The 24,397-nt window shown below is 46.3% G+C and overlaps 1 protein-coding gene across 2 annotated transcripts; it reads left to right on the forward strand.

Annotated features, from left to right (window-relative positions):
• The first annotated feature begins 811 nt into the window (after positions 1-811).
• Positions 812-20,410, forward strand: LOC132579757 (putative P2Y purinoceptor 10). 2 transcript variants are annotated; one of them, XM_060250393.1, is made up of 2 exons: positions 812-1,085; positions 19,363-20,410. In XM_060250393.1, the coding sequence occupies exons 1-2, from the start codon at positions 1,081-1,083 to the stop codon at positions 20,393-20,395; spliced, it is 1,038 nt and encodes a 345-aa protein (XP_060106376.1). In that variant the 5' UTR covers positions 812-1,080; the 3' UTR covers positions 20,396-20,410. The 2 variants fall into 2 exon arrangements, with proteins under 2 accessions (XP_060106376.1, XP_060106375.1); XM_060250392.1 differs by lacking the exon at positions 812-1,085 and adding an exon at positions 15,524-15,550.
• The last annotated feature ends 3,987 nt before the right edge of the window (positions 20,411-24,397 follow it).

Consider the following 24,397-nt stretch of genomic DNA (forward strand, 5'->3'; position numbering starts at 1 on the left):
TTCAATGATGCCTGGAGATAGGTTGCAATTCCAGGAGACCTCTAGCCACCACCCGGAGCTTATATAACAAAAAAAGGGGATCACAGTAAAAGGGACAGGCAATAGAAGTTAAACAACTACTGTGATGATAAACAAGGATTTATAAAGATTTATTTTTAACCATTTAAAAACCTTCATATTTTTTAATGCTCAATGTTTTTAAATCTTACAAACTTCATATTATAATAAAAATCCAATTTGAATATCCATTCATATATTTCATATTGTAAATTTTGCATGATTCATGTTGTGATATAGGTCCAATGTTAACATTTCGATATTGCAAAAGAAGTCTATGAGCACCCGGATATAGGCCCATTTCATCAGTAGACTTCCTCGGGAGTAATGCGTGTAACAGCCACTAGTACTGACCAATGTTCATGTTTCTTCTTATCACATCTTTTCTCTCAATCTGGACTAAACCAAATGATGAGAGCACAAGATAGCATGCAGCTGAATGGAAGTCTTAGAATTTACTTGCAATTGCCCTATGCACAAGACTGAGATAAAACAGAGAACGGGAAAATCTAGAGATGTGCTGTTTGGCTCAATCTGGCAATCACGTCCCACCCCCCCTCCATTCCCCTACCAGTGGCCATTCCCCTATCACTGGCAAGCAACCCTAATTTGTGAGGTGTCCACCACTAGAGGAACTGAATTCTGTTGTTTGAATTTATTGGGTTTTTTGGCACAATGTGGACATCGATCTTCAAGGACCTGGATTTTCAAGATGCTCTTAGCCCTCACAGCAGCCATTTTGGGACTCTGGCCCAGTTGTGGTGCAGTCGGCTTTCCCCTCACCAACATCAAGTGACACATTATTTCCCTCGCTCGGTAAACAAGGCTCTTGCGGTGGCAGCAAGCTCAAGACATACTTTAACTTCCTGTTCAGGGCACAAGCCTTTGAGAGCAGGTTCCTTTGACTGCCGTGCTTTCTGAATCACACGTGAAATCAGACCTGAGCAAGTTGTAACTTTGGGCTCGGGAACCTGGTTCGTTTTCCCCTCAAGGAGTTGCTTTTGCCCATGCTGGAACGTTCCAATGAGGTAAGGAGAAATCACCTTAATTTCAACGCGATTGCCACAGTCTAGTTTTTATTATAGCAAAGTTTACTGAAGGGAAAGGCCAAAAACACAGAACAGGGAGAAGACGCGGTAAGGACATCTGTCTGTGTTCTGGAGACAGATCAAGATGGATAGCCGTGTCAGTCTGTCTGTAGCAGCAGAAAAAAGCAAGAGTCCAGGAACACCCTAAAGACTAACAAAATGTGTGGCTAGTAAGAGTTTTCGTGAGTCACTGCTGAGCAGTCGCTTACGAAAGCTCCTACCCTGCCTCAGATTTTATCTACAGAACAAAGTGGCACCTTTAATGTTTGATTCAAGATATAAGCTTTCATGTGCTTCACCTTCAGACCAACACAGCTGTCCACCTGTATGATACTATTTATGGTTTGTGCTACTGTCTTGCAATGGAGGTAGCAAACTTTTTGGATCTGAAAACTGTCCATCTTTGGAAAGCCTTTTTGTTCTCTGTTTCCAGCTAATGTGCACAGCAGTGAGCTTTGAGTGATAAGACAAGAGGAATACCTTTTTGGGTTGGGATGGGGGAGATTTTCTCCACTATGTGTTTAAGATCCTGATAAGAGAAGAACCCTACAGGGCACTGCTGCAGGGTACGGTTTTACTACATTTGTAAAGCTATTTCCCCCTCTCTGTACAAGAAAGATTGATCAGCAGATCAATTAAGATATACTCAATCTCAAGAAAATATCTCTACTTGACAAAAGATTTTTTTAAAAGACGTTTGTGATACATTCAGATGAGTTTTTTTAGGGGTGATAGGATGATACGCCCATGGGGATGGCTGAAAGCAAACACCCCCCCCCAATGAGTGGCAAAAATGAATACTGATTAAAAAACAAAATCACATCTGTCTCTCTCTGCTACACTGCAAAATACCAGCCTCTTTTTGGAAAATACTATGAATAGAACTGTCAATGTTCAGAACTGTCAATGTTCAGAGCCAGTTTGGTGTAGTGGTTAAGTGTGCGGACTCTTATCTGGGAGAACCGGGTTTGATTCCCCACTCCTCCACTTGCACCTGCTGGAATGGCCTTGGGTCAGCCATAGCTCTGGCAGAAGTTGTCCTTGAAAGGGCAGCTGCTGTGAGAGCCCTCTCCAGCCCCACCTACCTCACAGGGTGTTTGTTGTGGGGGAGGAAGGTAAAGGAGATTGTGAGCCGCTCTGAGACTCTTCGGAGTGGAGGGCGGGATATAAATCCAATATCTTCTTCTTCTTCTTCAACTGATTGATGGATGGTTAGTGGATTCTTTGCATACCTTTTTAAATAATTGGGTGGTTAATTTAAAAACCCCCATGTTTCCACAGTCTTGAGGTTCGTACCTTTTAAAGATTTGAAATGTTGGAGGAGGAAGGAGAAGGTGACCTTACAATTTACTACTACTCCTTGTAAGAAAAACAGTTTTTTCTTGTCATTCACTGTGCCATGAACATACCAGAAGTAAAACCAACGTAAGAAAAAGGTGCACTTGCAGCCTTGAGGGCCCTGGAGGAAAGGCGGTTTAAAACATGCTCTCTGAATTATGGTTGGTGGCAAAGTCTTTTTGGCTTCCTGCTGCAAAAGTGTGCTGGAAGTACGGTTGCCAATCCTCGGGGGCAGGGGGATTCCCAGGTTTGGAGCCCCTCCCCCAGTTTTAGGGTTATCGGAAAGCAGAGGGGGGATGTCGTCTGAACACTCCATTATAACCTATGGAGACTTGTTGCCCTAGGGTATAATGGAGAATCAATCTGTAGATATCTGAGGCTCTGGGTGGAGGTGGCTGTTTTTTGAGATAAAGGCACCAGATTTTCAGCATAGCATCTGCTGCCTCTCCTCAATCCCACCCCCCAAAGTTTTAAAAAAAATCAGATTAGGGCCCCAATTCTATGAGCCCCAAAAGAAGGTGCCCCCATCCTACATTATTTCCAATGAAAGAAAGGCTAGGGTTGCCAAGTCCAATTCAAGAAATATCTGGGGACTTTGGGGGTGGGGCCTGGAGACTTTGGGGGTGGAGCCGGGAGACATTGGGGCGGAGCCAGGAACAAGGGTGTGACAAGCATAATTGAACTCCAAGGAAGTTCTGGCCATCACATTTAAAGGGACAACACACCTTTTAAAATGTCTTCCTTCCATAGGAAATAATGGATAGGGGCACCTTCTTTTGGGGCTCATAGAATTGGACCTCCTGGTCCAATCGTTTTGAAACTTGGGGAATACTTTGGGGAGAGGCACTAGATACAATACGGAAAATTCGGTGCCTCTACCTCAAAAAACAGCTCCCCCAGAGCCCCCGAAACCTCCAGATCAATTCCCCATTATACCCTATGAGAATCGATCTCCACATAGGGAATAATGAAGTGCTCAGCAGACGTTTCCCTCCCCCTCCCACCGTTTCTGGTGACTCTGAAGTGAGAGAGTGGCCTCTCTACTCATGAGTTGCTGCCATCTTCTTCCAAGTAACACAGACACACCATCCCAAAAGGAAGCCTTTCAATTGGAGACTGAAGCCTCCGGAGGGAGAAAGGCACATGATCCTCTGGGGGAGGGGCTTCCCCCTGCCGGCCAGCTGACTGGGGGCGGGAAAGAGCCTGGGAAAGCGGAGACCTGGGGATTGGCAAGCCTAAGAAAGGCATTGAAAAGGTGTGCGGTCCCTTTACATCGGTGGTACAGGCATAAACAAGCATGGTTGAATGAATAAAGCAGATGGTGTACTTTGCTAGCTAAGGTTCAACAGAATGGAACAGTCAGCACCAGTGGGATATGCCCTGAATGTACAAGGGCCAGAATACGCAATTCTGTCTTTGGGGCACTACCACAGAGAAGGCCCTGTCTCTAAAGAGCATTGGTAAGTCAAGCAGGGCCTGAGAAAGTGAGTTCAGGATTGTGGGATGGCCTTTTAGGTGTGATGTCATGTGGTCTCTGCAGCTACATTGGAAGAGCAAAGCAAACTGTAAGAAAGCCAGCATGCTAACCATGTCTACCACTCGTTGTTTTGAGTGAAACCACAAGCAAAGCGTCTGTTTTTTAAAAAGCGATTTTGACAGCTGTTTAAAATTTGCATTGATTGTTCAAAATCATAATCACATGTTGTAACAAAGCTGATTTTTTAATTCCCAGACAAAGATTAAATCTATTTTACAAAGACCCTGAAAACAACATAAAAACTATCCAACTATGTAATGCCCAATGCAATGATCAACGTAAGAAAATGCAATCTGACTATTAAGAGGTCATTACAAGTTAACTGATAATTCAGCACAATCTAAACATTCCTTAAATATCAAACAATTAAAAGATATTCTAACCATCACCACGCCCTCCAGTCTCTTCCTATGGACATGTGAACTGCATGGACATATGAACATATATGAACATTTGAAGCTGCCTTCTACTGAATCAGACCCTCGGTCCATCAAAGTCAGTCTTGTCTACTCACACTGGCAGTGGCTCTCCAGGGTCTCAAGCTGAGGTTTTCCATGCCTACTTGCCTGGACCCTTTTTAGTTGGAGATGCCGGGGATTGAACCTGGGACCTTCTGCTTACCAAGCAGATGCTCTACCACTGAGCTACCATCCCTCCCCTTGAGCCACCGTCCCTCCCCTGGACATGGGCAGCTGAAGCTTTTCACGGCATGGAGGTAAAATAACTTCACCGGGTGAAGTTAAGGACATCACTTCTTCAGGACTGCTGGCAACCCTATGTCTGTCCCCAGCTAATGACTGTGTTGGTCTGAGCATCCCAGGTTCTGCTCTTGGAGGATACCTTTTCAAAAGCATTTGCAAAAACTGCAGGATTTGCCATTGTTTAGGTTTCAGAGTCTAACCACAAGTCCAAAGAGATTAAGTCTTTAAATTGGTCTATGCGTGCAATGGGGCCGGGGATGTGGAATAGTGTAGGCTAGCCTTATTGTGAAAACTAAGCAGGGTTGGTATGGGAAGGGATATCAGCAAGGGAGACTTCGTAGAGCAGGGGGGAGGGGGAACCTTTTTTCCTACAAAAAGCCATTTGGATATTTACAACATCATTCGCGGGCTATCTAAAATTATCAACTTAAAAAACAGTGTTCCATCGAGGAAGAATGAGTCAGGCCAGCAAAATTAATGCAAATAATTGTTTTTCTATTTGAAGTTATGTGGGGAGAGCCTAACTTGGCACACCCTCTCCCCCAACCCACCACCCAAGGCAAATGCCTAGGTCCAGGGCTTTTTTTGTAGGAAAAAGCTCAGCAGGAACTCATTAGCATATTAGACCACACCCCCTAATATTAGCATATTAGGTCACACACATCATTAGCTTATTAGGCCACACCATCTGGGATAATAAAGTGCAAATTGAACTGGTGGTAGCTGGCTTCCACCCCCCATCCCTGCCACCCCTCCCTCCCTCCCTTCATGTAGAAACTAAAGCTGCTTCCAGCATACCTTTAAAGGAACCCACATACCCCAGCAGCAGTCCTTCACAATGCCCACCACTCGAGAGGGAGGGAGGAAGGAGGGGGAGAAAGAGAAATAAAGAAATGGAGGGAAGAAAGGGAAATGAAATGGAGGGTAATAAAGGAAAATAAATAGGGGAAAGAAATGGAAAGAAAGAAATAAAGAAATGAGGGAGAAAATTATCTGAAATGTGATAGTGACTTTTCCAGGCCACACAGCGATCCTGGCCGGCCAGCCAGGCCCCAGGGAGGAAGCTGCACAAGACAGCTGGGCCTCGCAATCCCTGCCAGCTAGGCCCCGGAGAGACTGCTGCACACTGTGACTGGGCCCCACAATCCTCACCAACCAGCCGGGCCCCAGGGAGGCCGCCACATGGCTCAGCAATCTGCAAGGGCCAGACCAAGTGATCTTGAGGGCTGGACATTCCCCATCCCTGTTGTAGAGGAAGGCAATGGCAAGGCACCTCTGCTTCATCACTGTCCTTGAAAATCCTATGGGGTTTGGCACCCTAGGCCCCACCCCTGCCCCGGACAGACAAAGGAAGGCAAGGGTGGAGTGGCGCATGCTCTCTTTGTAGCCTGCCTTCTCACCCTGCCACTCCACTGCTCTCACCTTCCTGGGTCTGCAACCTGGTTGCCATGAGTTGGCTCAACCTCAGGGCTTTTTTTGAGCAAGAATGCACAGGAATGGAGTTCCAGCTGGCTTAGTGTAATGGGGTGTGGCCTAATATGCAAATGAGTTCCTGCTGGGCTTTTTAAAAAGTCCTGCTTGAAACAATTGTGATATCAGGGGGTGTGGCCTAATATACAAATGAGTTCCTGCTGGACTTTTTCTGCAAAAAAGGCTGGAAAACTGGGCTAAAATCAATAAAATGAATTTTAACGGGGATAAATGTAAAGTTCTGCATTTAGGTAGGAAAAATCCAGTGCATGGTTATAGGATGGGGGAGACTTGTCTTAGCTGTAGTATGTGCGAAAAGGATCTAGGAGTCTTAGTGGATCATAAGCTGAACATGAGTCAACAGTGTGATGCGGTGGCTAAAAAGGCAAATGTAATTTTGGGCTGTATCAACAGAAGTATAGTGCCCAGATCACGTGATGTGATGGTATTGCTTTTCTCTGCTCTGATAAGACCTCACCTGGAGTATTGTGTTCATTTCTGGGCACCACATTTTAAGAAGGATATAGACAAGTTGGAATGGGTCCAGAGGAGGGCGACAAAGATGGTGAGGGGTCCGGAGACCAAGTCCTATAAGGAAAGGTTGAAGGAGCTGGGGATGTTTAGCCTGGAGAGGAGGCAGCTGAGAGGTGATAGGATCACCATCTTCAAGTACTTGAAGGGCTGTCCTATAGAGGATGGTGTGGAATTGTTTTCTGTGGCCCCGGAAAGTAGGACCAGAACCAATGGGTTGAAATTAAATCAAAAGAGTTTCCGGCTCAATATTAGGAAGAACTTCCTGACCGTTAGAGCGATTCCTCAGTGGAACAGGCTTCCTTGGGAGGTGGTGGGTTCCCCTTCCTTGGAGGTTTTTAAACAGAGGCTAGATGGCCATCTGCCAGCGATGAAGATCCTGTGAATTTAAGGGGAAGTGTTGGTGAGTTTCCTGCATCGTGCAAGGGGTTGGACTAGATGACCCTGGAGATCCCTTCCAACTCTATGATTCTATGCTCAACCTGATAGCAGTTTACGCACCTACATGTGTTGAGTGGATGCTGATGGCAGTTTGCCTGGTGATTCACAGTGTGGATTCAATCTCTTACCACTGAGTACAATTGCATGGGGAGGGGAGATGAGACCTTGCTGGAGGCTATCAGGAGATGACAGCAGAGGTGACTGCACAGCAGTTGCAGCATCATGCTCCCGCGCCACTCCTGAAGGCATGGCAGACCTGGCATGTGTGTTGATGCTGGGACTGTTTTGTGTTATCCATTCAGTAGCTGTGCACCTAACACACTGCTGCAGCCCCAGCCTGAGTACATCCAATTGCTGCAGATGTGTAGATGTGGATCTGGCCATTCCCATGCACAGAGGCTCCGGGGAAGACCCCTATCAGCATCTGATCCAAGTGTAATGATGGCATTTTTCAAAGGAGTGGTACTGCACAAAAGGAGGTTTCAGCTAGTATGGATGGTGTAGCATCTGCTGCCCAAATCCTCTGGAGAGCCAGTTTGGTGTGGTGGTTATTGTGATCGCTCTGAGATGCAGAGTATAGGGCGGGATATAAATCCAGTATATTCATCTTCTTCTTCTTTGTGCACCGTTAGAAATGCAAAAGCTTCGGCTCACTTTGCACCTGTTTACTCACTGAATGTGACAAACAAGAGCAGACCCGTCGCTTTGCCTTCGCTGTGTGAAAACCCACACAGGATCCATGTGGTTTGCGGGTGATGAACGGCAGCAGATGTTGAGCAAACGGAAAGGGGGTTAGGATGATTGTCATAGAAACAAAGAAACACAGAGCTGGAAGCGACCTCGAGGGTCATCTGGTTCAACTCCCTGCACAGACTGCCCACCCACCTACCCTCCCAGCGAGGTGCTCCTGTTTTTGTCTGTCCTTATTTGAAATGCCGTTGCCCAATCAGACATCCCAACCATAATTTGGCCTTGCTGAGTGCCTGTCCCATCATTGATCGATCAGATGGCCCGGCCTATGTGCATGCGCATAGACAATGCTGCTGATTGGCTCGCCCTCGTAGGGACTATTTTCTAGAAGCGTGGACAAAATAATGACTGTGTCACAAAATTCAACCCCCAAAAAATTAAAAAGAAACTTTTGCAGTTGCTCGGAATGCATCTGTTGCAGTGCAACCCCTTGCCACCTTTTGCCAATTATGTGGTTATGCGTGTATTTCTAATATTTTTTTTTAATAAAAAGGGCACCGATCTAGGATGCAAGTTGCTCAGGTGAGCTTGCTGCACGGCCGTTTTCTCTTCCCTGTCTGCTCCTGCTGTAAACTATCCCTCTTTGTCACCAGTTGGAACTGGCTGCACTCATTCTGACGGGATCATTTCCTTTTGCATCTGGACTTTGGGTTCCACTGGGCTTTCAGGAATAATGTGATATGCCCAGGGCTTTTACTGTAGCAGGAACTCCTTCGCACGTTGGGCCACACCCCTGATGTAGCCAATCCTCAAAGAGCTTAAAGTAGGCCCTGTAAGAAGAGCCCTGTAAGATTGGCTACATCAAGGGCGGGTGGCCCAATATGCAAAGGAGTTCCTCCTACAAGAAAAGCCCTGATTTTATGCCTATGCCTCGGATTTCTGGGCCTTCTGCTCTCACACTGTAATAATACTTTTCCCTTCAGGTGGGTAGATAGGCTGTACCCACACAGTGACGATTCTCTGTCATTGCCTCTGTGACTTCAGAGGCATTTGCTCTAGCAGGGGAACATCCACAGAAGACCTCTGTATCCACTTCCATCAGCTACCATTTCTCTTACATTTTCCTCTCGCCATTCCACCAGAGGGCTTTTAAAACACAAAAAAAAAATGCATGAGATCACAATAACATTCTAATGATCTATTCCCATGATCTGAATACTCCAGTTTATTTTTAAAGGAAGCCTCTAGCCCCTTTCATTGTGGAGATATAAAGGGAAATGAAAGGATAGCCTGAAGGAGCTCCCCCCCCACACAAAAAAAAGCCTGCTACAGCACAAAAGCCCAGGTAAAGAGAATCCTCCATGTGGTGCCTACATCTGATACAAGTAAGCTTATCCCACAATAACTGTATTCGGGGTGGAATTCTAGCAGGAGCTCCTTTGCATATTAGGCCACACACCCCTGATGTAGCCAGTCCTCTTAGAGCTTACAAGGCTCTTTTTTGTAAGCTCCTGGAGGATTGGCTGCATCAGGGGTGTGTGGCCTAATATGCAAAGGAGCTTCTGCTAGAATTCCACCCCTGACTGCATTAGGTTTTAACTGAACGGCTCATGGGAAAGCCATGAAGAGATCTCCAGCACATCATTTGGAAAGCAGCTCTATGTATATGAGGGCGGGGGGAAGGGAGGCAATTTGAATTGGGGCTGTGCCATAAGGAAATGGCTATTTACCCACATGCATGTGCACATGCACGCACGCACACAAACACACACAGAGAGGTGTCCTACCCCCAAGAAACTAACCAGAGCTGTTACGGGACCTCTTGGTTGACAACATAACATTTGGCTACCTATTGGATGTCTGTTTCTCCTCAAAGGGCAGCTGCCATCTCTGGTGGGCGAGCTTCAAGAGGGGACTGGATAAACATATGGAGCAGAGGTCCATCAGTGACTATTAGCCACAGCGTATTGTTGGAACTCTCTGTCTGGGGCAAGCAATGCTCTGTATTCTTGGTGCTTGGGAGAGGCAACAGTGGGAGGGCTTCTAGTGTCCTGGCCCCACTGGTGGACCTCCGGATGGCGCCTGGTTTTTTGGCCACTGTGTGACACAGAGTGTTGGACTGGAGGGGCCATTGGCCTGATCCAACATGGCTTCTTCTATGTTCTTATGGGCCATTCAAGCTTGGGCTGTCAGTAGTAGTAGTAGAAGAAGAAGACGGCAGATTTATACCCCACCCTTCTTCCTGAACCAGAGTCTCAGAGTGGCTTACAATCTCCTTTATCTCCTTCCCCCACAACAGATACCCTGTGAGGTAGGTGGGACTGAGAGAGATCTCACAGAAGCTGTCCTTTCAAGGACAGCTCCTACAAGAGCTACGGCTAACCCAAGGCCATTCCAGCAGCTGCAAGTGGAGGAGTGGGGAATCAAACCTGGTTCTCCCAGATAACAGTCCATGCACTTAACCACTACACCAAACTGGCCCTCAGGGGGAACAGGGGGAATGTGGCTACTCATGAAAAAGTGCATTGGGGCATCTATTTGTGGATCTTTCAATTTCTTGCCTTTGCCTACAACAACCTATCAGCATTTCTGGGATGTTGCTGTTACTGTAAATGAGAAGTGCCATGAAACACAAGTGTGCAGAGTGGTTTCTGAGAATAACTTTGAGCGACACCCTCTTCCTCCTGCATGAGAGGAAAGGGGCCGTGAACACAGAAGGTGAAAGAAGCTTGTCAAATACCTGTACTTCTGATTAACAGTCAAGATTCGTTTGCAAAGGTTGGATTTGTTTGATGTACTTCACAAGAAGTTTTCTGACTCAACCTGGTACTCACAGAAAAAATCCACTTTTCCATTTAATTGTGACACCTCGTAGCCATTCCATTTTTTGTGAACACCAAAGCACATTAAGCAATCTCTTTCTTAAGAGAACCCTACTAATCTTGGGCAATTGAACCACTGAGGGTCAAACCAGACACAAGGTTGGGAAATCCAGAGTTCATCTCTACTTCTAGCTCTGCAAAAGCCACAAGTCAGAAGAAGGGCAGGGAGTTTACACCCCCCCCCCCAAATTCCTCTAATTTCCTAACCTCCAGGGCTTTTTTTGTAGCAGGAACTCCTTTGCATATTAGGCCACGCTCCCTTGATGTAGCCAATCCTCCAAGAGCTTACAGGGCTCTTCTTACAGGGCCTATTGTAAGCTCCCGGAGGATTGGCTACATCAGGGGTGTGTGAAGAAGAAGAAGAAGAAGATATTGGATTTATATCCCGCCCTCCACTCCGAAGAGTCTCAGAGCGGCTCACGATCTCCTTTACCTTCCTCCCCCACAACAGACACCCTGTGAGGTGGGTGGGGCTGGAGAGGGCTCTCACAGCAGCTGCCCTTTCAAGGACAACCTCTGCCAGGGCTATGGCTGACCCAAGGCCATGCTAGCAGGTGCAAGTGGAGGAGTGGGGAATCAAACCCGGTTCTCCCAGATAAGAGTCCGCACACTTAACCACTACACCAAACTGGTTAATATGCAAAGAATGTGGCCTAATATGCAAAGAACTGTGGCCTAATATGCAAAGAATTTAGCCCTCAGATACCTTCAACCAGAACTGCTCTTTGGCCCACTGGGACAGTGGTCCCCAATCTTTTAGGCACCAGGGACCGGTTTTGTGGAAGACAATTTTTCCATGGACCGGGGTGTGTGGGGAGGGCGGCGATGGTTTCAGGATGATACAATTGCGCACTTTATTTCTAAAGTGTTTGGTGTTGTGGTTAAGCGTGTGGACTCTTATCTGGGAGAACGGGGTTTGATTCCCCACGCCTCCACTTGCACCTGCTGGAATGGCCTTGGGTTAGCCATAGCTCTTGTAGGAGCTGTCCTTGAAAGGGCAGCTGCTGTAAGAACTTTCTCATCCCCACCCACCTCACAGTGTGTGTGTTTTGGTGGAGGAAGGCAAAGAAGAAGAAGAAGAAGATGAAGAAGATATTGGATTTATATCCCGCCCTCCACTCCGAAGAGTCTCAGAGCGGCTCACAATCTCCTTTACCTTCCTCCCCCACAACAGACACCCTGTGAGGTGGGTGGGGCTGGAGAGGGCTCTCACAGCAGCTGCCCTTTCAAGGACAACCTCTGCCAGAGCTATGGCTGACCCAAGGCCATTCCAGCAGGTGCAAGTGGAGGAGTGGGGCATCAAACCCGGTTCTCCCAGATAAGAGTCCGCACACTTAACCACTACACCAAACTGGCTCTCCAAAGGCAATTGTGAGCTGCTCTGAGACTCTGAAATTTGGAGTGGAGGGCAGGATATAAATCCAATGTATTACTACTACTGCTACTGCTGCTGCTGCTGCTGCTACAACATTGTAATATATAATGAAATAATTATACAACTCACAGCCCGGTTGCTAACAGGCCACAGACCGGTACTGGCCCATGGCAGGACCCCTGCACTGGGGAAAGCATACAGGTAACCAGTGGGTCAAACCAGTGGGTCAAACAGAAGTTCTGTGCATCGTTTGACATCAGGACAGTGAAACAACCAGAGGGTCTTTTTTTAAAAAATCCAAATTCCTAATTAATATAGTGCAGGGGTGGCCAACGGCAGCTCTCCAGATGTTTTTTTTTGCCTACAACTCCCATCAGCCCCAGCCAGCATGGCCAATGGCTGGGGCTGATGGGAGTTGTAGGCAAAAAACATCTGGAGAGCTGCCGTTGGCCACCCCTGATATAGTGGGTTCCATGCAAGGAGAAGACGCGGTAGCAGTGATCGTGGCTCTCTTTATTCGTTACTGCAGCGTAACGTGTCAACGAGAAAACTTTTCTGGTGGGCCAACGGGGCCAACTATATACAATTCAAGGCTCCTGCGCTGGGACGCCATTGGATCATTCAAACCAGCAGGGGGCCTGCGATTGGGCCAGGGCAGCAGGGATTTGGATCCTAGTGCCCATTGTTCCTGAGTCCCCATGCTCCGCCCCTCAAGGCTCCAGTGAACCAGGCAGGAACACAGATTATGGCACATAGATACACAACACAAATGGACGATCCCGATCCAAACTGCCCCCAGTGCAGCTTTCCCCCCCCCCTTCCCCAAGACTACTATTCAAAGAAAAAAAAAACGCATTTGCGGATATTCCAGTGTTTCATAATGTTTGACCGTGATGACAGGCAAACCGGGAAGTGCTGTTTACAAAGAGCACTGGGAAGTGGGGTGGGGGGAGAGGAGAAGCAAGGAGGAGTGGAAGACAGGGAGAATTGTGTCTCCTCTAGGATGGGTCACTCACTACTTGACCACCCTCTGCCTGGCTGCCACCACCCCTGCCAGACAAGTTGGAAAGCAAGTACATTGTGCCTGAGAGGAGGAGGAAGAAGAGATTGGATTTATACACCGCCCTTCACTCAGAGTCTCAGAGTGACTTGCAATGTTCCCTCTAAGCTGCAGAGTCTTGTGAGCAAAAATTCTATTTTGTGAGCTACTGGCATTGCAGTTGTGAGCTCCTGCATCAATTGTTGTGCTCTGAGGTCATCGTTCTTGAGCTAAGACAAAAATGTGTGAGCCGGAGGCCAAAAATCTGTGCGCTAGCTCACCCTAAGTTTAGAGGGAACACCAGTAGCTTGCAATCTCCTTTCCTTTCCTCACAACAGACACCCTTTGAGCAGTGTTCCCTTGAAGCTGAGTTAGTGTGAGCTAGCTCATAGTGGTTTGGCCTCCGGCTCACACATTTTTGTCTTAGCTCAGGAAAAATGACCCCAGAGCAAATTAATTGATGCAGTAGCTCACAACTTGAATGACCGTAGCTCACAAAGTAGAATATTTGCTCACAAGACTCCTCAGCTTAGAGGGATTCTTGCCTGTGAGGCAGGTGGGGTGAGAAAGCTCGGAGTGAACTGCTCTTAAGAGAGCAGCTCTTTCAAGGACTGTGATTGACCCAAGGTCACAAGGGGTTGGGGAATCAAACTCAGTTCTCCCAGATTAGAGTCTGTGCACTTAGCCACTACACCAAACTGGCTCTCAGATTAGGCTATAGTGGCTGTAATGTTCACCCTGCTTGAAGGCGTTAGCATTGTGAGTGACTGAAACTCAGTGGCCCCTCGAAACAAGGATGCTGAAACTTTTGCCCTATTTATTGATTAAAGGTTATCAGTGCTGCATTTCTCCCAAAGCCTGCTTATAGAAGTTCCTGAAACAAATCAGCAACAAATCTAATTAATTAAATTGTGGCCTTTTTATCATTGTTTTTTTTATTATTTCCATTGTGAGCGTCTTTTAGTTCTGCAAGGTTGAAACTAAAGGCAGTTAATAAATGTTTTCAGTAAACAAATGAAAGCCGAAAAAGGAGCCGCCCTCCCACACTTCCTTTCCCTGCAGCTGTCGCTTATGTGTGCAAAGTGCCTTTGAATTGCAGCTGACGGTGCCTTTGAATTGCAGCTTACGGTGCCTTTGAATTGCAGCTGACTTACGGTGACCCCTTGTTGGGGTTTTCAAGGCAAGAGACTGCTGAGAGGTGGTTTGCCATTCCCTGTTGGCTTGCCAATCCCCAGGTCCCAGCGGGGGTTCTCCCCCTTTCCCAGGCTCCTTCTCGCCCCCAGTCAGCTGGCCAGTGGGGGTGGGGAGCTCCGCCCCCACAGCTACCATGTGCCTTTCCCCTTCAGAACGCTAGGAGAAATCTTGCAAAGGCTTCCTTTTTGGATGGGGTGTCTGTGTCTTTCAAGTCAAGTCAAGTCAATCTTTACTGCATTAGCAACAAAATGCCATAGCAACCGACAACCAGACAACAAAAAATAAAATAAAACATTCAACACAACAATAGAATGATATAAATCATGATAAAATTTAGACTGAATTATCAATAAAAATTTATCCAATGACATCCTAAGAAAATTCACAGTAGTAAAGAGGAGAGTAGTTAATATATCTCTTTACTCATTTTTTTTTTGTCTATAATGGCAGTCATAAACTTTGCCACTTGGAAACTAATATATTAATCTCTATCTGACAATAGGAATACTAATTTTTCTTGGTCGGACCTTCCAAGAAGGTGAGATAAAATGGTACACAAAAACCTGCCTCATGTTTTACACAATAAAATATGACATGAGATAGGTCTTCAATAGACATTTGATCACAGGGGCAAACTCTTTTCTCGTAGGTATCCGCTTAAAACGACCTTCATTTGCCAATAATAGCAAGATATCAAAACGAGCCCTAGGAAAAGCTTTTTGATACTTGAAATTAATTAGATTAACAAAATATGGAGAAGATACCAGAGGTGAGGGTGATAACTGTCTATAAATCAGAGAAATTCTCAATTTGCCTAATAGTCCCATGTTAGCTTGAATACACTGATCCAACAATCTTTGCTTAACAAGAGATTTGGCACTGTAAAAACCAAGGGATCTCAGATAATCAACCGAGAAGCCAAGCTTGGCCACTATTCTCAAAACAAAAGTACGCCAAGACCTATCCTTCACTTCCCCATAGGCCAAAGTAAGTAATTCGGAAGCCATATGAAAAATAATCTTCAACCAAAAATTGATAGTTATTTTATGAACTAAGGTTGTTATCTGAGATAAAGATGATTCTATTCTAGTCATTACAGAAGGTGTTGAAGGTGGGACAGCAAGAAGCCTGCGTGTAGATATCATTCAGGTATAAATTAAAAAGAAGTGGGGTCATGTCTGTGTCTTTAAGGCTGAATGGGGGCAAGGTGAGCAGGCAGAACATGGCTGCTCCCAGTAGCTGTGGAAGCAGCCCAGACCCTCCGTTTGTTGTACAAGCTTTGCAGAGGTCGTTTGCATAGCAAAGGGTGAACTTGAATCTTTGGTTTCCCTGTGTTATTGGAAGTTCAGCAACTCGTGAGTAAATTGCCCCAGTGAGACCACATGAGTGTGGGATTGCAAACTGTTTTATTTTTGCTTCTGTGTGTGTGTGTGTGTGTGTGAGAGAGAGAGAGAGAGAGAGAGATATGATTTGCAGCTGCTTGGGTGAGGAAATGAAGACTGTATTCAGGGGAACCGCACTGTATTTTTATTTATTTATTTTAGGGAAAGTCTCCTGGCTCCACCCCCAAAGTCTTCCGGCTCCACCCCCAAAGTCCCCAGATATTACCTGAGTTAGACTTGGCAACCCTAGTTGCCTGTCTTTGTGCAGAAAACCTCAACTTCCTTGGTGGTCTCCCATCTAAGCCCTACTGACCAGGGCTGACCCTTCTTAGCTTCTGGCAGCTCAGGAGCTCAGACTAGCCTGGGTCTGCTGTTTAGGGACTTTAGCCACTTGTTATCAATATGAGAAGAGAGCCAACAAAGGAAAGAAGTGGAATGACAGACTGAGTGGGAATTCAAACGTGTGCAGGTGTCTGTGGGGACAGATCACCTGCAGGATTCCTTCCTAAATGTATAGGTGAATGGGACAAACATGAGCAGTGACTCACGAAGGCTCCTACCCTGTCTTTAAGGTGCTCCTGGGCTAGGGTTGCCAATCCCCAGGTGGGGGGCAGGGGATCCCCTGGTTTGGAGGCCTTCCCCCTGCTTCAGGGACATCAGAAAGCTAGGGGGGCAGGGATGTTTGCTGGGCACACCATTATTCCCTATGGAGACTGATTCCCATAGGGTATAATGGAGAATTGATCCACAGGTATCTGGGGCTCAGGGGGGGGGGGCTGTTTTTTGAGATAGATGCACCACATTTGCAGCATAGCATCCAGTGCCTCTCCCCAAAACACCCTCCAAGTTTGAAAAGGATTGGACCAGGGGATCCAATTCTATGAGCCCCCAAAGAAGGTGCCTCTATCCTTCATTATTTCCAATGGAGGGAAGGCATTTAAAAGAAATGCAGTTCCTTTAAATGTGATGTCCAGAACTCCCTTTGAAGTTCAGTCTTGCTTGTCACAACCTTGCTGCTGGCTCCACCCCAATGTCGCCAGGCTCCACCCTCAAAGTCTTCTGGCTCCACCCCCGAAGTCCCCGGATATTTCTTGAAATGGACCTGGCAGCCCTATGGATCACCTCACGTTTAACCCTAAACCAGCAATACAATACACTTGCTATGGATCCTCCAACCAGACATTAATTGCATTACATAAGTTTATTAAATTCTTTTAATTCTTTGAAGGATGGAGAAAGACCAGAGTCCTTTCATTTTTTAAAAAAATGCAATAAATGTAACTTTATCCAGAGACAGCTGCACATAAGATGGAAACGGCAAATCCAATTGTTACTGGATTTCAGGCGGACGGAACTGAAACGAATGGGCCGCAGGGGAAGTTGGTAAACAACTGCTGGAGAAAGTGATGTGGGGTGGGGACATCTTCTCATGGGCTGTTGAAGTGGGCAGGAAATGCAAAAGAGGACATCTGCGGTCTTGTGCACAACATAAACGAGAGCTGTTGTCATCGGAGCCACTGGGGTTAGATTGCTCATGTTCGAGACAAACACAGTTCCCCAGATAGACAAAGAGTCTCTCTGAGGTTGCCTTCGCCCAACCCAAACACCACATGAAAACAAAACACGTGAGGGCTGCTAACAGACAAGCACTTTGGGCCGACTCAGAGACACTTCTAAAATCAACTCAAAAAATCCCTCTACATGCAAACATCTGCCGCCCATCCTTGTCCTGTCCTCACCCCGTCCTCCAGCCTCCGTAGTGCGACTGAAAAAGCTACAGCTTCCAAAGTGGTAGTAAATTTTTAAGCAGCACGCCAGTCGCCTCCTTGGTGTCTGGAAGCGGAAGGGCGCAAATGAGGCGCCTTGGCGGTGTGAAACCGCCAAGCCATCCCAAGTTGCATCCAGTTTTTAAAAATTAAAACTGTTCAGTGCGCATGTGTGCACTTATGTGCGCATGCATATGACTACTGAAAATGTATGGGGACAGGAATGGTGCACAATGGCCATCTGAACATGCCCATGTCGCCCCACGGACGGGATGGGGATGGCTTGTGAGGGAGTGTGTGGAGACTTCAGGATGGTTCTTTTTGAGCAGTCCCAATGTGGGACGTCTCCCAACTGCCCCCAAATGCCCGTCTGTTATCAGTCGATGTTCCTGAGTCCATGTGTTCCCCAGGGTATGTTTGCCAACCTCCAGGTGGTGGCTGGAGACCTCCCAGAATTACAATCAATTTCCAGAGTAAAGGGATCATGTCTCCTGGAGAAAATGGCTACTTTGGAGGATGGACTCTGTGGCATTATACCCCACTGAAGCCTTCCCTTCTCTGAACCTCACCCAACCCAGGATCCACCCACAAATCTCCATGAATCTCCAAATCCAGCATTAGCAGTGCAGCCGTAGGGGAATCAGAGACCACAGAATTGTGTCATCTCCTCTCCCAGCTTCCCTGTCAATCTCGAGCCTCTTTCCCTCTGGGGAGAGACACTGGGAGAGAGCTCCCAGAGTCTTGTCTAGTCAGCAGGGCTCATTTAGTAGAAAAAGAGGTGCCAGAGCTCCTTGGCACAACTCATTTGCACGACTCATCTGCATATGCCCCACACTCCTGACATTACCGGAAGTTGTACTAAATTATATCAGCTCAGCATCTATCTGAATCTACTCTACCTACCTGCTTCTTGAATTAGAATTGTCATAATAAAATCTTACTCCCATCAGACCTTTCTTACTTCCTCCTAGGTGGCAACAGTGGCATGAGGAAGATTTCCATTTGTCTGCTTGATATGTTTTGGTTATTTCCCCATTTTTTTGTAGGGAAAACTATGTAAAAGCTTGTCAAACCTTAGAGGTCAGCAAAATTCTCACAGGGGGTTTGAACAATGGAGCCCAGAAGCAACTATTGGGGGGGGGCAGGTAAGAAAGAAAGAACAAAATAAAATTTAGAGGTTCCAGAGCCCTACACCTGTGGGCTCCTGCCCAAAACGAGGCCCTCAGTGAATAAGAGTTGAAATGAAAGATACTCAGCTATGGTTGCCGGTGTCCAGGTGTGGCCTGGACATTGTCCTGGAATTACAACTGACCTCCCAACCAGCACAGAGCAGGCTGCTGGGGGAATCCCCGCTCCCAAAGAGCCCCATCATCGCGTTCTGTGCCCTGCACAATGATGCCACCTGGAAGTGAATCCTAGAGCATTCCTGGTGCAACAAGCCCAGCATAATGATGCTCTAGGCTTCAGGGATGCTCTAGGATTTGAGGTAAAACTCTATGGTTCCATAGAATTGTGAATTCTAGAGCATCCTCACAGTGATGTGCCTAGCACAGTGATGTCATTTCCGCGTGACATCATTGCATCACACACACAAAATGTACACAAGGTCCTCCACTACAGCAGTGGAGGGACTTGGCAACCCTCGTTGTAATTCTGGGAGATCGACAGGTCTCACGTGGAGGCTGGCAAATGCAACCCTCACTTTCCCCTGTGCGTTCCTGGGTTCTTTTGGTGCCTTTCTTTTCCTTTGGGAAGAAATTGATGTTGGTGGATGGGAAGAATGCTCCTGTTCTGTTTCAGAGTTCTCTTTATTTTAGCAGTAGCATCAAAGCAACAACAACAGAAACAGACGTCTTTTTTTGTTTTCACAGTGTGCAGAATCAGCGTGTGGAAACGGGCCAGCTGGCCCACCTTGTTGGCAACAGTCTGTCGCTGCAAAGCAACGCCTCTCCAGACAACTGCACCGGGCCTGGTGTAGGCTTCCAACACTCCCTTTACGCTGTGTCGTACACCATCGTCTTCGTACCCGGCCTCCTGACCAACAGCGTGGCACTGTGGATCTTATGCCGTTTCATCCACAAGCAGAACAAAACGGTGATCTTCATGATTAACTTGGCCGTGGCCGACTTTGCTCACGTTCTCTCCTTGCCTTTGCGGATATATTATTACATCAACAACTGCTGGCCCTTTGGAGTCTTCCTTTGTCAGTTCTGCTTCTACATCAAGTATCTCAACATGTACGCCAGCATCTGCTTCCTCACCTGCATCAGTGTGCAAAGGTACTTTTTCCTCCTCCACCCATTCAAAGCCAAAAACTGGAAGCGAAGGTACGATGTTGCCATATGCGTCGCCGTGTGGGTCTTCGTGGGAGCCGCGTGCTTGCCATTTCCGCTGATGAGGGATTCCAAAAACTCGGAGGCTTGCTTCACTGAACTGGGTGTCAAGAAGATTGGCAACAAAGCTGCGTCTCTCGTCATGGTGATAGTGGCCGAATGTGTCGGTTTTTTGGTCCCCCTAATCGTCATTGTCTATTGCACCTGGAAGACCAAAGCGTCGCTTCAAGAATACCGAACGCCTCTGCAAAACGTGGTGGAAAAGCAGAAAGCGTTGCGGATGGTGGCCACGTGTGCCGTTGTGTTTTTTGTGTGTTTCACGCCGTACCATATTGTTTTTTTCTTCTTCATGATGGTCAAAGAGGTGATCATTACAGACTGCAGAACGGTCGAAAGTATTTTGTACATTCACCCATTTTGTTTAAGCCTGGCCAGCCTCAACTGCTGCTTGGATCCCATCTTGTATTTCTTTACCACCTCCGAATTCCAGGATCGGATCTCACGAAGCAGCAGTATGGCCTTCAGAAGTCGTCTGATGAGCAAAGAAAGTGGTTCTTCGGTGAAAGAATAAAAATCTTTTTCTCTCTCTTTTGTTTCAGTTTTTTAAAAAGCGTTTCATGTTGGACCAAGAATGAACAGAAACACTTCTGCAATTTTACAGGAGAGATTTGCAGAGGGATTTGGAATGTGTGTGTGTAGGAACTGTCACTCAGTAAAAGAAAATGCAGTTGTTGGCAGTTGTCAGAAGTGAGTCCCACTGATTTTGTTGTGTGCATTACTGTAGCCTATGGTGGTTAATGAGACTGGTTAATCAATTATATCTGCATAAATTGGCCCAGGAATATATTGATTCCGGCACCCACAGATCTGCAGGCTGCTACTGGATGGGATGAACTGCCAGAATTGTAGCTCTAAATATTCCTCTAATGACCAGATTTTCCCAGTTTCTGGAGGGACTCCACCCACCCAAGCGGGCTCAGGCAGGGTGTAACCAACAACAGGGATGACTGTCAAGTCCCCAATACTCCAAATAATGAGATCCTTTGTTATTTCAAATAGATTCATTTATTCGAGCTAGGTTAGGCCCATCACTGACAGTTCAGTGAGAAGAATAGAGAAGCAAGGCAAAGCACGGACTTTAGAGATAGGTAGGGGCCGTTACCAAATGGCGGGCAGTATTCAAAGCAAGGGGCCACAGGGTTACATCAGTATTGTAAATTTCACTAAACAGGCTTCTACTACGTATTTGGGAATTGATAAGGTCCTGGGAACTATGCGATGTTACACCTCACATTCCTTCTGAAGACACAATACAGGTAAGAGCAATAAAACACAGACTGTTATTCTACCAGGGGTGCTAGGGCTGTAAATACTCAGGAGGGATGGATGAGGGATTTGACAATGACATCGTCTGGAAAGGGGGAACGGCCTCGTGACATTATGTGTCTTCATGCCATGAAAATCTTCAGCTGCCCTTTTCTATGTATTAAGACTCTGTGAAAGGGGCAAGGAATGCTTCTGCAGGTTTCAGCAACCCTAACAAGAAGGGCAAGGTTAGGGAAGGGGAAGCCATGGCTCAGGAGTGGCCAACGGTAGTTCTCCAGATGTTTTTTGCCTACAACTCCCATCAGCCCCAGCCATTGGCCATGCTGGCTGGGGCTGATGGGAGTTGTAGGCAAAAAACATCTGGAGAGCTACCGTTGGCCACCCCTGGCTTAGGGGACAGAGCATCCGCTTGGCATGCAGAAGGTTCTGGGTTCAATCCCTGGCATCTCCAGCTAAAAAGATCAGGGAATGGGTGATATGAAAGACCTCAGCCTATTGGTCAGAGAGGGTGAGTGAAAGCAGAGCAGACAAGACAGAGACTGATATTGTCCTAGCTATCTAGCTTGCTCTATGGTGTTTGTAGTCTTGGAGGACTGAGCAAGAGACATCGCCAGTCTGTTCTTCCAACAGCCGCGTACCCACACATATGCTTATAGTAAATACAGTGGTATGTTCCCTGCCTGAAACAGGGATTAAAGAACTCTCTTCCAGTTTACAAAAATTTGCCTGCCAGCTTCTTGGAGGTGCTTTTACTAGCCATGGGACCAAATGGCTATTCATAAGCCATTTTGTCTCTCTTCATTTCACACTCTTCATTGTGAAACGATGAGAGTCTAGGATGAATTTCCTCAACACTGTTTCCTCACCGGGATGAATTTCCTCACTAGCATTTGCTTCAGTGCAAGCAGGGTTTGCTATGAAACGTCTCCGCGTTTGTACTTGGCTTTTGGGGGGTGCGGTTTCATAAGTGTCTAGCAGGAAGTACCACCGTACAAGAGGCATTCCCTCTGATGTGGGTGGTGGGAGGAAAAATCCCTCTAACATGACTCCTGACACAATTTTTGTAAGTTCTTTTATCAAAATAACTTTTTTAAAAAATCTGCTGTCTTGTTTTAAATCCTTTTTTAAAAATAGCTGATTGATGAAAACAACCAACAAAAAGTAGTTCTACATTGCCATGGAGTTTTAGAATTATGTATGCAAGAAATGTAAAATGTACAATCTTTACACAGTGATATACCAATACATCGAACATGTCAAAGGACTCTGGCATGTTTTATATGCACGAGAAATATAAACAATTAGAAGTGAACTTTGGAACTGTGATATGTACCTAAAGAAGTGCAGTAGATGGGTTTTATTGGATGGAAGTTTTAGATTTAGAACAATTCTAGAGCCATTCATGATTCTAACTGGATTCAGATGTCCTCATGACATTTCCAAAGTCTTTCAAGGAAAGTGCCTGAAGAAGAGGTTCCTCCTTGAAACAGGATGACTAGTATATTCCTCTGATGACATATTTGTATATATTATTTTGTAAAGAGGCTACACTTCATGTTTCTCTTGTATATCATTCAAAAACACTTTGTCTCCTTCTCTCGCTCTCTCTAATTAGTACTTTTGGTTCTATTATTAGATGACTAACAGGGTAATCCCAAATGATATCCAGGGGTGGAATTCTAGCAGGAGCTCCTTTTCATATTAGGCCACACATCCCTGATGTAGCCAATCCTCCAAGAGCTTATAAAAAAGAGCCCCGTAAGCTCTTGGAGGATTGGTTACATCGGAGAGGTGTGGCCTAACATGCAAAGGAGCTCCTGCTAGAATTCCACCCCTGATGATATCAAGGGATTCAAAAATGCATAACTGAAGCAATGTTTGAACATCTCCTGGATCCTAGTCCAGTGTTCCTCTAACACCTATACCATGAAGAGTCTCAGTTAATTAAACCTGTCAAGAATGCACAGCAAGATATCAATCAGGCTGTCCATCTCATTAACTAATATTGCCTCCATCTTGTCTCAATTTGCTTTCAGTTTGTTTCTCTTGGCTGCTTGACTCTGGGCAACAGCTGCTTCTGGGGGCTTAGCTCATGAAATGTATCATTGAGACGGTCAGCATGCTCCAAAGCTTTGTATGGTTTCATTGAATGACATTAAATACATTAAACAAGGCTCAATAACACATTAGTGGTTCACAATCCACACATTTCTGAACACATGCCTCCAAATAATCATTAAAACACTCTCCCCCCTAATTCTTACACTACATTTCAGACACTGAAGAAAACTGAATTGGCACCTGTTTTGAAGGCATCCAAGAGATCCAGTAGGATTAAGATGAAGACATGCAGTGGTTAATTTCCAGGTTAGACTACTCCAACACAGTCTACGAGAGCTGCCCTTGAAGACAGTTTAGAAGACAGTACAGAACACAGCTGATGTCATGCTTAGTGAAACCCATTATAACAGACACATAAGACCTTGTTCCAATTCAAAGTGCTAATTTTGACCTTTAAGTAGTGCCGGATTAAACCCTGTGGAGACCCCTGGGCAATCAAAATCTCGGGGGCCTCCTCACAAATCATCTCAGAGTGCCCACCCTACTGCTCCTGGCCCCTACTGCAGCCTGCAGGCACTTTCTCAAAAGCCCCTTTGACAAAGCTGCGGGGGAGAGGCAGAGAGAGGCAAACTTGGCAACAACGCCAGCAGCAGCCGCACCAGGCAAGTCAGGCAAAGAGCACCTCAGTTGCTTGCTGCAAGCAGGGGGGGAACTGGGGTGGGGCCAGCCCAGGGCCCCAAAAGGTGTGGGGGCCCATAGGTCAGTGCCTACTTGGCTTAATTGTTAATCTGACCCTGCCTTTAAGCCCAAATTGAGTTGCATTCACAGTACATAAGGGACTTTATTCACCCATTACAAGCTATCCCAAACCCTGAGATGAGTGGATGAGGGGGACCTTCCTGTGGCAACACGCTTGAGGTAAGACTTGGGGGCGGGATTTGCAGGAAGATCTTTTTAAGCTTCTGTCTCTAGGATGTGGCACATTTCCGTTCTAGAAAACAGGAAGCAGATAGCCATGCTCTGTGGTTTTCCCTCAGCAGCTGGAAGTCACAGGTACAGGGGTTCCTAATAAGTAAGCTCCATTTATCTATCATGACTCATAGCTGCTGCTATGCTTATCTGCACAGAATTGGTCTCATTTTTTAAAAAGGCATTGGAGGTGGAGAAGAAGAAATTGGATTTATAC

Source organism: Heteronotia binoei, chromosome 11, assembly GCF_032191835.1.
Source record: "Heteronotia binoei isolate CCM8104 ecotype False Entrance Well chromosome 11, APGP_CSIRO_Hbin_v1, whole genome shotgun sequence".
In the NCBI taxonomy this organism is placed as follows: Eukaryota; Metazoa; Chordata; class Lepidosauria; order Squamata; family Gekkonidae; genus Heteronotia; species Heteronotia binoei.